Consider the following 14107-nt stretch of genomic DNA (forward strand, 5'->3'; position numbering starts at 1 on the left):
TTGCATATTTATCTTTTTAAGATCTCACTCAGTTCCTTCCAAATTTCAACAGCATCAGCAATAAAACAGCTATTTCCCTGCATTTTGTTCAAGGCTACAGAAATAGGCTTCAGGGTACTCAGCATGTGTTCAACATTTCTCTTAAGCGCAATGTTTAGAACTTTGGCTGTGACAGTGCCATCTATTTTTTCATGATTTTGTTCACAAACTGTCATCAGATTAGGCCAGTTCTTGATATAGTGCTCAAAACAGTCCACGACTGAGTTCCATCACATGTCTTGTGGGAGAGTTAGCTTGGTTCCTCCCACTTTTTTTCAGAACAGCTGCTGCAAAGTGGCTGTTACTGAAGGATTTTGCAATTTCAACAACATTAGCTTTTATTTCTGGAACACTGAAGTCTTTGGCTAGGAGGTGCATCAAATGAGCACTGCAACCATATGTTATTAGCTTGGGACTTTCTTCACTCTCTTCTAAATAATTTCTTCTCATCTTGGATATATTTGGAGCATTGTCTGTGACCAAGCTGCATACTAGACATTTTAATTTTTTTTCACAGTTTGTTATAGCTTTTACTGCTACTTCTTGTAAGTATTCTGCTATGTGTGCATTTCCTGATGTATCAATTGTTCTATAAAGAAGACATTCCCTTCTTCTGTTGTCACACAAGCAAATACAACAGGATCATTGTGGACATTGGGTTACCCATCAAGACTCATGTTAACAATTTTACCCTCTAGACCTTTTGCACACTGCCCAATTTCTCTTTCGTACACTTTATCCAGCAATTTACCTGCGACATCTCCGTTGGGTGGACTGTATCGTGGTCTTAATGACTGAACCATGTTAATGAAGTGTGGGTTCTCAATCATACTGAAAGGAGAGTTTGTTGCATAAACAAACTAGGCAATTTTTTCATCAATTACCTCTTTTTGCAATTTGCTGGTAAACAAAAAAAGTCAATGCAGTTATTTAATTATTATTACCTTACTTCTCATTTAGTATTACTCCTTACATTCACTGACACTCAGTACTACTTTAAAGGTGAAATTGTAAAAGGAAGATCTGCCCATTTCAGATATTTATTTTTTATCACAACCGAATCTAAAATGATAGTACCATAGAGTAACAACTATATTTTTTGCTCAAACATGAGAATTCAAGAATAGTCCGGAAGGAAGACAGGCAGTCCATAAGAAAGAAGTATGAAATAAAAAAGTTGACCAACCTGAAGATCCTGCACGTTCAGACATGTTCCTTTCATCATCTTTAACGCAGCTTCCCCCTGAGAAGGAACACTTCTCATGATGTTGTTTCATTTGGGCAACCAGGACTTGCATTTCTTTGTTGCACTGTTTGCATTTTGCACACATGCCTGTCTTACTCACAGGTATAGGAACTTCATTAAAATATTCCCAAATTGGGTCTCTTTTAAGGCCTGCTGCCATTATTGGTTTTCCCTTCTAATGAGATAATGGTATGGTAGATCTCACATCAATGAAGGTGACACTCAGAAAGACCTCAAGACTTCTGGAATATGCTGTGCAAACAGTCCCTCCCTTCTCACATTTATCTCCAGACTTCTTCTCCTTGTCCAGATCTATTTCGCACCAACAATCTTCTATTCCTTGAACTTTTTGAAACTTTGCACTTTTAGAGAGAGGTAAGGGATTGACTCTGTGTACACAAATTTGCAGAGGGACAATAGAGTTGGGGTCTGTGATTTCTCACCTCTATTTATTTATTTATTTATTTATTTATTTATTTATTTATTTTAAAAACATTTTTGTTGTTAACAAGCTGGAGACACAAATCTACAGTTTGAGAACTGCAAAACTAAGCATTTCCGATGGTATCTTCTAGACTGAGCACTGAGTCCCATTGGGTAGATAGAAAGATTAACTTAAATAATCTATCCAGAAGTCCCTGGAATCCCATAAGATTGGGTCCCTAATCAGTGAACTATTGGAACTAATTTACAAAACTTTTCTTAAACATTACATGAATATATTGTCTCATACTATAGAATTAGAATTTATAATCCCTATTCCATGATAAGATATCTTTGAGCTATAATGTATCTTAATTAAAACTCTTTTGATAGTTTTTTTCCTCAAAAAGCATTTTATCAAAAAAATCCTATTTGAATAAAAAAAATCTATTTTTTTTATTTAAAAAAAAAATTGTTGATTTTTATCCACCCTGAAAATTAGTACTATACTGAACTTTCATCTAAAACCTGAACCCAACACAAATGGGTTTGAATACGTTTGGCTAATATTTACAGTGGGAAAAGTACTGACATTCTTACTCCATTTTTGCATAGGCAATGCTGTCATCTAATCTAATGGGAGTATTGCCTAAATAATGGCTGAATAAGGACCACGGAATTTGCATCAGAAAAAAACATTTGATTAACATAAAAATAAGTTGTGTGTTCTTCTTTTTCTTCTGACTGGAAATGAAAGTATCAAAATATTCTGAGCTAGATTCTGCCTCCTATCGTGTTTGGTCGTGTCTTACACAACTCCTCACTATTACACACTCAGTGTGAGTAATCATGGTAGAATCTATGAGAGGGGCATCTTCTGCAATAAAGCTATTCCAGCTAAAACCAGGAATACTGGAAATCTCCTGAGAGACTGATCTTTTGAGATCTCCAACTTATTAGCTACTTATCTGAGCCGATCACTGCTAACATGACATCTTTTAAATTTGTGCTCCATCTTCATGAATAAGTAGCTCAAGTACCATATTTGCTGCTAAATAACGTTCCATGTTTTGCAGTCTTTTATTCTTACATTTCTCTAGCTTTCAAATCCAAAACAGAGTGGTGCCCACTGATAATAGAAAGCTGTGATGCTTCTCAAGGAGCGTGGCTAATTTCCTTGACTTCAGTATTAGCAGGATCAGCAAGTGCTTTGATTTATTTTCTGGTCTTTGCTCTCTTCCTGATTCTCAGCGACAGGAAACATCCACTCTAAGCTGCAGCAACAACAACTATCGCCTTTCTGTCATCTAGCTAGCCTTGTTTGGCCACAGCTGTTACCAGACTACCAGATAATATTCACTCTAGCACTCTAAGATTGCAATATAATATAACCAGAATAGCCTAGCCTTTTCTTAGATTTTCACTATCTGCCAATAAACAGCTATGAGAGTTTCACATTGTAACTTAATAGACTACGTAAGGTAAGTATAGAGATCAAGGTAGCTGCACCAGCTGCAGTTATAATCTCGGTATTTTACTGATCACAATTGATGAGACAAGGTTTAGAAATATGTCTGTGCATGGATGTCTTAGTTTCTTGTAAACAGACTTATAAAAACTAAATTGCTGAGATAATGAATATGATTGAAGAGGCTCATTAACAGATACCTAAGGGAAATGTTTGGCTGTTCAGCTGTTACAGTACTGCCAACTTTGCAGTAAAAGAAGTAGGAACATACCATGAAACAGCTGCAAAGGTCTTTGCCCACAGTGGTGTTTGTGACATGTTAGGGATAGGTTAATAACTGATTTGTGAGGCCTGAGTATTGTTTAAATTTTTGTTAAGCTGTTTGGCATACTCAAGGATAACCTCACAAGCATTTTTTAGCAAACTGCCATTCTTTAGAAATCATCATTACACATTAAAATCAGATAGAGAATGTATCATTCTTGTCAGCCTTCAATGGTGTACAGCGCTGTAAAACAGATTATATCAGCAGTTATGCATGGGTAAGCCAGCATTTAAGGGCTAAAAAGTCACTGATATTTTGAATTAAAGTCAGAGTTCTAGTTTAAGCATAGAAATTATCATGTGTATGTTTGTGTGTGTGAGAGAGTGAGAGAGAGAGAGAGAGAGAGAGAGAGCGCGCGCACACACATGGATCTCACCAGAACATATAATTAGAGGTTTACTGTAATCAGTCTTTCACTGCAAGCAGCACTTCCTAAATAGACATTACAAGCCCTGTTGTTTGGTGCTTATATATAAAAATATGTATAATATAATAGACCATTCATGAATCATCACACTTATTCCTAATTAAATAAATATTTGAAATTCCTTATTTGAAGTGTTGGATTGTCCTGGTGCTTCAAAGATAAACAATCCTAATTAGTCTTCCATTCATTCAAGTAGTGTTCTGGGTTGGTACTGTACATGTGATTGTTTATCCATAAAGTAGTACAAAAAAACCCAAATTCTGCCCTCAGATAATCCATACAGTACCTGACTGGGTGTCCCATTGTTAGAGATCCAACAGGTCATAGCAAGAGCCTAAAAGATGGACTTGCTTCCAGGTGATATTGGGGAAAAGAAATACTTCTTTATTAAGATTCTGAAGTTAAATTCATTGATCAAGGATCAGTGCTCTGAGTCAGATCAATCCCTGAAGCTCACTTAGTGCAGTCCTTAACTAGGCCTTCCCTTTCCTCTCTATGACCCAAAAGTCAATCAAAAAGTTTTTAAGCAGTTTTCCCTCTAGGTTTTCCTTGCCTCAGGGAGACATGAAGAATCTTTTCTACTCACCAGGTGGTCAAGCAGTCTGTGAAAGAAGCCACCTTTTCCCTTGGGTGCTCACTCTCTCATCATTGGCTGTATTAATATTTATTTATTTATTTGTTTTATATCACTCTAGCAATGAGGTGCCCTGCTCATGGACCCAGAGCTCATTGTGCTAGGCACTGTACAAACATAGAACAAAAACTAATCTAATGCTGTAGTTTCTCAGCCCTGCACATCCATTTTCCTCTAAGACATCCCTTCCACCTTCCCACTAAAACAGTTTTGGCAAAAGCATCTGCCTACATCTCTAGGTCGAAATTATAAAGATAGCCGCAACATATTGGCAATGTAGCTGAAGAACTCCTCTCTCAAGCTCTGCAAAATAAGGAGAGCTCCAAAGGCATGGTATAAAAATGGAGTAAACCCAAGATCACACAGATAACTGTTTCTCCCATGACAGATTTGTGCTTCTTTTTTTAGAATCATTGAATGTTATAATTTCCATAAGATCTCAAAGAGCTGCCACTGATCATCCAAATTTTGTGCAGTGTCATAAGTTTTGATGAAAAATTGGTCTGTCTGTCAGTCAAGATATCATAAGAACATAAAAACGGCCATACTGGGTCAGACCAAAGATCCATCTAGCCCAATATCTTGTCTTCTGACAGTGACCAATACCAGGTGCCCAGAGACCAGCTTGGCTTAACAGTGACATCTTCGGTGAGCTTAAACTCAACAAGGAAGCTTGCAAGAAGTGTAAATTTGGACAGATGACTAAGGAGGAGTAGAAAAATATTGCTCGACCATGCAGGGATGTAATCAGGAAGACCAAGGCACAATTGGAGTTGCAGCTAGCAAGGGATGTGAAGGGTAACAAGAAGGGTTTCTACAGGTATGTTAGCAACAAGAAGAAGGTCAGGGAAAGTGTGGGACCCTTACTGAATGAGGGAGGCAACCTAGTGACAGATGATATGGAAAAAGCTGAAATACTCAATGCTTTTTTTGCCTCGGTCTTCACAGACAAGGTCAGCTCCCAGACTGCTACACTGGGCAGCACAGTATGGGGAGGAGGTGAGCAGCCCTCAGTGGTGAAAGAACAGGTTAAGCACTATTTAGAAAAGCTGGACATGCACAAGACCATGGGTCCAGATCTAATGCATCTAAGGCCAGGTCTACACTAACCCCCTAATTCGAACTAAGGTACGGAACTTCAGCTACGTGAATAACGTAGCTGAAGTTCGAAGTACCTTAGTTCGAACTTACCTTGGTCCACACTCGGCAGGCAGGCTCCCCCGTCGACTCCGCGGTACTCCTCTCGCCGAGCTGGAGTACCGCAGTCGACGGCGAGCACTTCCGGGTTCGACTTATCGCGTCCAGACTAGACGCGATAAGTCGAACCCAGAAGTTCGATCGCTCGCCGCCGAACTACCGGGTAAGTGTAGCCAAGGCCTAAGGGTGCTGAGGGAGTTAACTGATGTAATTGCAGAGCCATTGGCCATTATCTTTGAAAATTCGTGGTGATCAGTGGAGGTTCCGGATGATTGGAAAAAGGCAAATATAGTGCTCATATTTTAAGGGAAGAAAGAGAACCCAAGGAACTATAGCCTCACATCATATCCTGGCAAAATTGTGCAGCAGGTCCTCAAGGAATCCATTTTGAAGCACTTGGAGGAGAGGAAGATGATCAGGAACAGTCAACATGGATTCACCAAGGACGAGTCATGCCTGACCAACCTGATTGCCTTCTATGATGAGATAACTGGCCCTGTGGATATGGGGAAAGCAGTGAATGTGATATTTCTTGACTTTAGCAAAGCTTTTGATACGGTCTCCCACAGTATTCTTGCCAGCAAGTTAAAGAAGTATGGACTGGATGGATGGACTATAAGGTGGATAGAAAGCTGGCTAGATCGTCGGCCTCAATGACTTGATGTCTAGTTGGCAGCCGATATCAAGTGGAGTGCCCCAGGGGTCGATCCTGTGGCCAGTTTTGTTCAACATCTTTATTAATAAACTGGATACTGGGATTAATTGCGCCCTCAGTAAATTCGCAGGTGGGGAGGAAGGGAGATACGCTGGAGGGTAGGGATAGGGTCCAGAGTGACCTAGACAAATTGGAGGATTGGGACAAAAGAAATCTGATGAGGTTCAACAAGGACAAGTTGTCCTGCACTTAGGAAGGAAGAATCCCACGCACCGCTACAGGCTGGGGACTGACTGGCTAAGCAGCAGTTCTGCAGAAAAGGACCTGGGGAATTACAGTGGACAAGAAGCTGGATATGAGTCAGCAGTGTGCCCTTGTTGCCAAGAAGACCAGCGGCATACTGGGCTGTATTAATAGGAGCATTGCCAGCAGATCGAGGGAAGTGATTATTCCCCTTTGTTCGGCACTGGTGAGGCCACACCTGGAGTATTGTATCCAGTTTTGGACCCACCACTACAGAAGGGATGTGGACAAATTGGAGAGAATCCAGCAGAGGGCAATGAAAAGTATTAGGGCGCTGGGGCACATGACTTATGAGGAGAGGCTGAGGGAACTGGGGTTATTTAGTCTGCAGAAGAGAATAGTGAGGGGGGATTTGATAGCTGCTTTCAACTACCTGAAGGAGGGTTCCAGAGAGGATGGAGCTCAGCTGTTCTCTGTAGTGGCAGATGACGGAACAAGAAGCAATGGTCTCAAGTTGCAGTGGGGGAGGTCTAGGTTGGATATTAGGAAACGCTATTTCACGAGGAGGGTGGTGAAGCACTGGAATGGATTACCTAGGGAGGTGGTGGAATCTCCATCCTTAGAGTTTTTTTAGGCCCGGCTTGATGAAGCCCTGGCTGGGATGATTTAGTTGGTGTTGGTCCTGCTTTGAGCAGGGGATTGGACTAGATAACCTCCTGAGGTCTCTTCCAACCCTAATATTCTATGACTCTATGAAGCTCTGTGCCTGCTGGGCAGTTTCCCCCCATGTGGTCTGCATAAGGACAGGGCAGGAAAGTAGCTCCTGATAACTCTTCACACTTCCCATATGGAGAAACTGACCGGCAGGCACAGAGCCTGGCTTTGCTGCTCACCACCCCCCCCCCAGTTCTCTTGGAGGGCATAAAGCAACGTTGCATGGGTGCACAAGCGGTGATTCAAGGCACTCCATGCCTGCCTGTCAGTTTCTCCACATGGACTGTGAAATGGAGGGCAGGAGAGCAGCGACCTTTACAGCAGAGCTCCAGTTTGGTGCCATTTTCCATAAGAACAAGGCGGGTCAGCCACTTCCCAACCCAGGTGAGTGTTCAGCTGCTAGTCCTGGCTATAGGGGCGGGTGACCAGATGTCCTCATTTTATAGGGACAGTCCCGATATTTGGAGCTTTGTCTTATATAGGTGCCAATTACCCCCCACTCCCTGTCCTGATTTTTCACCCTTGCTCTCTGGTCACCCTAGGTGGGGCGGAAGGACTATGGGACTCCCCCTGCAGGGAGCCACCGGGGTCGAGTCAGACCCACCCCCAGGAACCTTTCCTGGCTCCAGGAAGCTCCACACACACACCCGCTCCACTTCCTGCCCCCATCACTCCTCAGCTGCAAGGGGGAGAGGTCACTGTATGGGGAGCTGCACCCACATCTGCCCAACTCTAGTGCATCCAGACCTCTCTCCCAAGTGCCACTCACCTAAATCTTCACCCCGCTGAGCCTCACCCCCTGCCTCCAGAGATCCCACAAACCCAGACCCTCCTACCAAACCCCCCACATCTGAATCCCGACACCACCAAGCGTCACTCCCTGCATCCAGAGGCCTGCCACGCTAACCCCCCCCCTGCTGCATCTGGATCCCCTGTGGAGCCTCACCTCCACCCCTTCCCCTTGGCCCCCCAAATACACAAGTCAAACTCATAATATGACAGCACCCATATGCTAAAGCCAGCAACAAAATTAGACCAAAGTATTACATCCCACAGGAGACTAGACTATTATGTGCCACAGGCAGAGAATATGAGGAACTGAGGAGCACCAGTGCCGGAGGCTCCCACAGTGCCAGTGAAAAGATGTTGGCGATGCCAAATAACAGCTCTAGAGACTGAACAGATCTGGTCCAACATGGGTAGGAGCAGTGAAAGGTTCCACTAAGTTGTGCAACCAGTTTTCTTGAACCTTGACTGAGATCAAGTACCTAAGGGTGAAGAGGTATAATTCATTTTCCATGTCCAATTAATCCCACTCCTCTCTGCTAAGGATGCTTAAAAATGTGCCAGTTGTACTGGTTGCTTTTGTTACTTGGAACTGGTGTAAGACCACCAATTCATTTTATGTATATTAGGCTGCTAAAATGTCATAAGAAAGCTTTTATTCACTAATGATCTGAGTCTAATTCAATCTAGTGACCTAAAGGAGAAAAGCTCTGCAACCTATAACCGAACCTTTATCTTTTAATATTTAGTGGATATTATTCATAATGCAGTAACTACCATATCTAATTTAATGTGTATCAAATTAGGTAAAAGGTGTGTGTTGGTTGACACAACTGATTACTAAAAGCTTTGGCAAAAAAATTCACACTAAAGTTAGTTCCTTAATAGAGCCTCATGCACTAAGCTCCAGAAGTCCCCAGTTCAATAGGTAGCCTGATATTCAGAGGTACTGACTTTCTGAGGTTTGGTTTAATGGGAACTGTGGATGCTCAGAACCTCAGAAATAAGACTTGTGATAGAGAAGCTTAAATATAGATTTAGTAAAATAACTTTAGGTTCTCATGATTGAAAATTTTGAGGGATTTTTGGTGGAAGAAAGGGTCTCTTAGTTAAAGATTCAACATACCCTCCTCTTTCAGTTAGGGATTTAGGAACCTCCCATTCCAATTTTCTGATTTTCCAAATAGACCTCAAGCAAAACACAGAAGAAAAGTATTCCTGATATTGCTAAAGGAAGTGGGGGATAGCTATTTAAAACAAGCAAAATGTTCAGGCATTTTTATACACAATTATAAAGATGCAAATAAGGCACAATCTTTTTTGTCCCCTCATCCTTTTCGGTAACCATTAAAAGCAGAGAGGCTGTTTTTTAAATATACCAAGCTCAGCTTAAACCAGAAGTACTGGAAATCTCACACAGGAGCTTTATCTTCTGACATTTACAGCCCAAAATGATTTGAATAAGTATCTAAACTTCTGAATGCTTATTCTAACTGAGACATTGAGGTTTGCCCATTACATTTTTTAAATCTGTGCGTCCCCTGGGGACTCTGTATCATTGGAGTACAAAATACCCCCATCATAAATAAAATAATGGGGGCGCAGACAGCAATGTATTTGATCATGCCAAATTGTGGGCTTTCAAAAATGGTTGTTTTTCATAGAGTTAGTGGCCAGAAGGGACCACAGTGATCATGTAATCTGACCTCATGCATAACACAGGCCATGGGATTCCAAACAAAGAAAAAAAGTTAGTTTGTTCTTTTGATGTCTATATTCTACTGTATAGTACTTTATTTTAATTTAAGATTCATATAATAAAATGTCAAGTATCAGAGGGGTAGCCGTGTTAGTCTGAATCTGTAAAAAGCAACAGAGGGTCCTGTGGCACCTTTGAGACTAACAGAAGTACTGGGAGCATAAGCTTTCGTGGGTAAGAACCTCACTTCTTCAGATGCAAGTCACTGTACTTCTGTTAGTCTCAAAGGTGCCACAGGACCCTCTGTTCCTTATATAATAAAATGTTTGTTTCAAACATCTCTGTCTGACTCACTTTTGCTTTCCGTTTATAATTATATTTTGATATAGGTGCATGCAAGATCTTGGAAATATCCTTTCCAAATGACATTCCTGGGGAAATGCTCCATAGTTGTCAATTCTCAATAATAATCCCTGAGGTGTTCTGGATTCTGTGCTGCATAGTGATAATAGGAATGATGTTTCACATGCATCTGTATGTAAAGAGGAATGTGATCCTGGGCTCTCCTGCTTTCCATAGTACCCTTTCAAACACATTGCTGAGGGTAAAACATAAAACACACACTGCTGTAACTTATATAGTATAATGTGGCTGGTAGAATCATAGAAGATTAGGGTTGGAAGGGACTTCAGGAGGTCATCTAGTCCAATCCCCTGCTAAAAGCAGGATCAACACCAACTAAATCATCCCAGCCAAGGCTTTGTCAAGCTGGGCCTTAAAAACCTCTAAGGATGGAGATTCCACCACCTCCCTAGGTAACCCATTCCAGTGCTTCACCACCCTCCTAGTGAAATAGGGTGACCAGATGTCCCGATTTTATCGGGACTGTCCCGATATTGGCTTGTTTGTCCCGCGTCCCGACCGATGTGCGGTCGGGACACTGGACAAACAAGCAATTTTGACGTCCTGGAGGGACTCTCGCCCCCTAGGCTCACTTAGGGTCACCAGGGCAAGCCGCTTGGCTTCACCGCCGCCTTCAGGGCCCGGGGCCGGGAGTGCAGTGCGGAGGCTGCTCCAGCCCTGCAGCCCGCGGGGCAGTGCGGTGGGTCGGAGGCGGACACGCTCCTGCCGGGAGGGGCCGGGCCCGGCTACCTGGTTCGCCCCCTGCCCAGGTCCCCGAGCTCCCCGCGGCTGGAGAGGGGCTGTCCGGGGCTGCGGGGGCGAGTGTCCCAGCCCTGGCGGGGTGGAGCGGAGCAGCCCCTGCTGCGGGGCCGGGGCGACGGAGCCCGGGAACGGCTGGGCAGGGAGCTGCAGGAAGGGCCCGGAGCGCGGCTCGGCTGGGGGGTGCTCCGGCCGTTTTTGGTTTTTTTTCCCTCTCCGCCGCCGGCTTTTTTCTTCTCTGCCCCCCCCCCCCCCCCCCGCGTCCCGATATTTAATCTGTGGCATCTGGTCACCCTATAGTGAAATAGTGTTTCCTAATATCCAGCCTAGACCTCCCCCACTGCAACTTGAGACCATTGCTCCTTGTTCCGCCATCTGCCTCCACTAAGAACAGCCGAGCTCCATTCTCTTTGGAACCCCCCTTCAGGTAGTTGAAAGCAGCTATCAAATCCCCCCTCATTCTTCTCTTCTGCAGACTAAATAAACCCAGTTCCCTCAGCCTCAGTACTTCACTTTAATACAGTGATCTATAGGGGATTGTGATTTCACCTCCTGCTTGAATGTGAAGACACGATCATATTAAAATCCACACACACACATTTTGTTTTAATAATCTTACTGCAATAGTTGGGCTGAATTTGATTAGCACACGTGCTATGGTTCTGTATGTTCAATTCTTTCAGCTGGAGTCCTCAGTCTTTACAATTATTTTCAGAGTAGAGGATCTTGACAATTGATCATCCTAGCCAACATTTTGATCAACACATGTGAAGCTTTTTTGAGGCTTCTTGCATAAGTGGCAGAGCTAAAATTTCAGGCTTGTTTTTGTTTTTTAACTGAAAGCAAAAATAAATAAATATTTCTGATTTCATGATTTCTCTCGCGCTTCCCTCTTTCCCCTCTCTGTAACAAGCACACATTTAGATGCAAATGTCAGAGGCATTGATTTTTTCCCTCTAGGTGTACATCACTATCTCTTTAATGATTGGCTGCCTGGCAGCCGATGAGAGTACTTCCCCTCCCCTCCCAGACAAAGGGTCTGATCCGAAGCCCATTGAAACTAATCAGAGTCTTTTCAATTACCTGGATGGGCTTTGGATCCAACCCAAAGACTCCGCACATTATCTCCTCAGAGGCAGAATCTCTAGCACGGGATCGTGAGCCACTTAGAAGACAGTGCAGAGAGTTGCTGTTGCACCAACAGGGTATTTCTGAAGATCACCCTGAAATACATTTGATTTTTTTGCACTGAATAATACATTTTATCTATCTGAAATCCCTTACGTGGATTTTGGTTTTCATACATTTAAGTTCATGCAGTATTTTGTGGAAATGTTTGTATACCACATATTTCCTGATAGTGTTTAAGGGATATTTTAATACAAAATAATGTGTCATTTTATTATTTTAAAATGTGTACATACAACATTCATCTAGGGCTTTCATGCATGAGATATTTGGCAATAAGCAAATACTGCATTTTGGGACTCGGGGAATAAAGAAATGCTGCCAGAATTCACTTTAATATCTTAAAAATCTTGCATTTTGTTGTTTCTTATCAGGTACCATTTCTGTGAACACATTACGTACACCTTACACTGCACCAGGAGAAAGCGAAATCCTAGACCTAGATGATGACTTGTATCTTGGGGGCTTGCCAGAAAATAAAGCAGGGCTGGTCTTTCCAACAGAGGTGTGGACAGCACTTCTCAATTACGGATATGTTGGCTGCATCAGAGACTTGTTTATTGATGGCCAAAGCAAGGATATTCGACAAATGGCTGAAATTCAAAGCACTGCTGGAGTGAAACCCTCATGCTCAAGAGAAACTGCAAAACCATGCCTGAGCAACCCCTGTAAAAACAATGGTGTATGCAGGGATGGGTGGAACAGATATATCTGTGATTGTTCTGGTACAGGCTACCTTGGCAGATCATGTGAGAGAGGTAGGTTTCAAAAGATTGTGCATGACTCTACAATGTAGAAATTAACAATGATTAAAAATGGCAAGTACTGTGTTAATCTTTTAAAAAAATAACCCTCGTTGTCTGTTGCTCTTCTTCACACTGGTTTTATATTGGCAGAAAAGTAAATTGAATCAAGTGGCCATGTGGCCATATGAAAGAGTTTGGTGGAGATTTTCAAAGGTACAAATGGCAGGTAGGTGCCTAATTCCCACTCATGATGAGTAAGAGTCAGGTGCCTATCTGCTATTTGTGACTTTGAAAATCCCCTCTTTTCTCATTTTACAAGCTGAGCTGTGAAGAGCTTTGTGACAACATGAGAAAGTACTTTCTCTTATTACTAATTTACTGAAATGTGACTCTATGAAACCTGAATTCACCACAATCTGACTCTGAATTGAGGATGGAGTCTCCACGCACGTACACTGGTATAATCCCACTAACTACTATACATTCTTGAATTCCATGAGTGAAATTCCGGCTTCATTGAAGTCCTTGGCAAAACTTCCACTGACTTCAGTGATTCCAGGATTTCACCTCTTGAATGTAAGTGAGAAAAAATCAGGCCCCTAGAATCTAGATTCACTCTTTGCAGTTTAAAAAAATTTCTAGTCCATAGGGGAATAAAATTACTGTTCATCATAAGTAGTAAAATAATTTATATTTAAAATTAATGAATATAGCCTTTAGCTGTGAAGATGAGTGTAAAATCACATAGTAGCTATACAAGTTTAATTTTAAAAAAATTGGGGAGGAAAAGAAATATGGGTATTACAAGTATAGGTTATTTCTGATATCATTTCTATTTTATTTTAATTGATTTAATTAACATTTTAATAATCTGCAAACACAGTGGCATTTCAGTGATATTTAAAAGTAGCATATTTCAATAATAACACTGAGAAGAATTTGATGCTGTTTTGTTTGAGTCATGTATATACAACTTATAATAATGGGCAATTTTTTCTGTGTGCAATACGCAGTTTTATAATAGAAAAGGAACATTGAGTAGCTCATTTTAATATTTTGTATCAAACAGATAGAGCTTTTATTTTTAAATTGACACCAAACAGAATCTGTAAAGACAGTTTCAGTGCTTTGCACACACATTGCGTAAATCTTAGCT

The 14107-nt window shown here is 41.8% G+C and overlaps 1 protein-coding gene across 42 annotated transcripts in view; it reads left to right on the top strand.

Moving 5' to 3' along the window:
* Positions 1–14107, top strand: part of NRXN1 (neurexin 1) — a 1213652-nt gene that overhangs the window by 540527 nt on the left and 659018 nt on the right. For all 42 annotated transcript variants that reach the window (XM_042861199.2, XM_042861202.2, XM_042861206.2 and 39 more), the window contains one exon: positions 12580–12963. In XM_042861199.2, the coding sequence (XP_042717133.1) occupies positions 12580–12963 (384 nt within the window). The remainder of the gene's footprint in view (positions 1–12579; positions 12964–14107) is intronic.

The sequence above is a fragment of the Chrysemys picta genome, chromosome 3 (assembly GCF_011386835.1).
Source record: "Chrysemys picta bellii isolate R12L10 chromosome 3, ASM1138683v2, whole genome shotgun sequence".
Lineage (NCBI taxonomy): Eukaryota > Metazoa > Chordata > Testudines > Emydidae > Chrysemys > Chrysemys picta.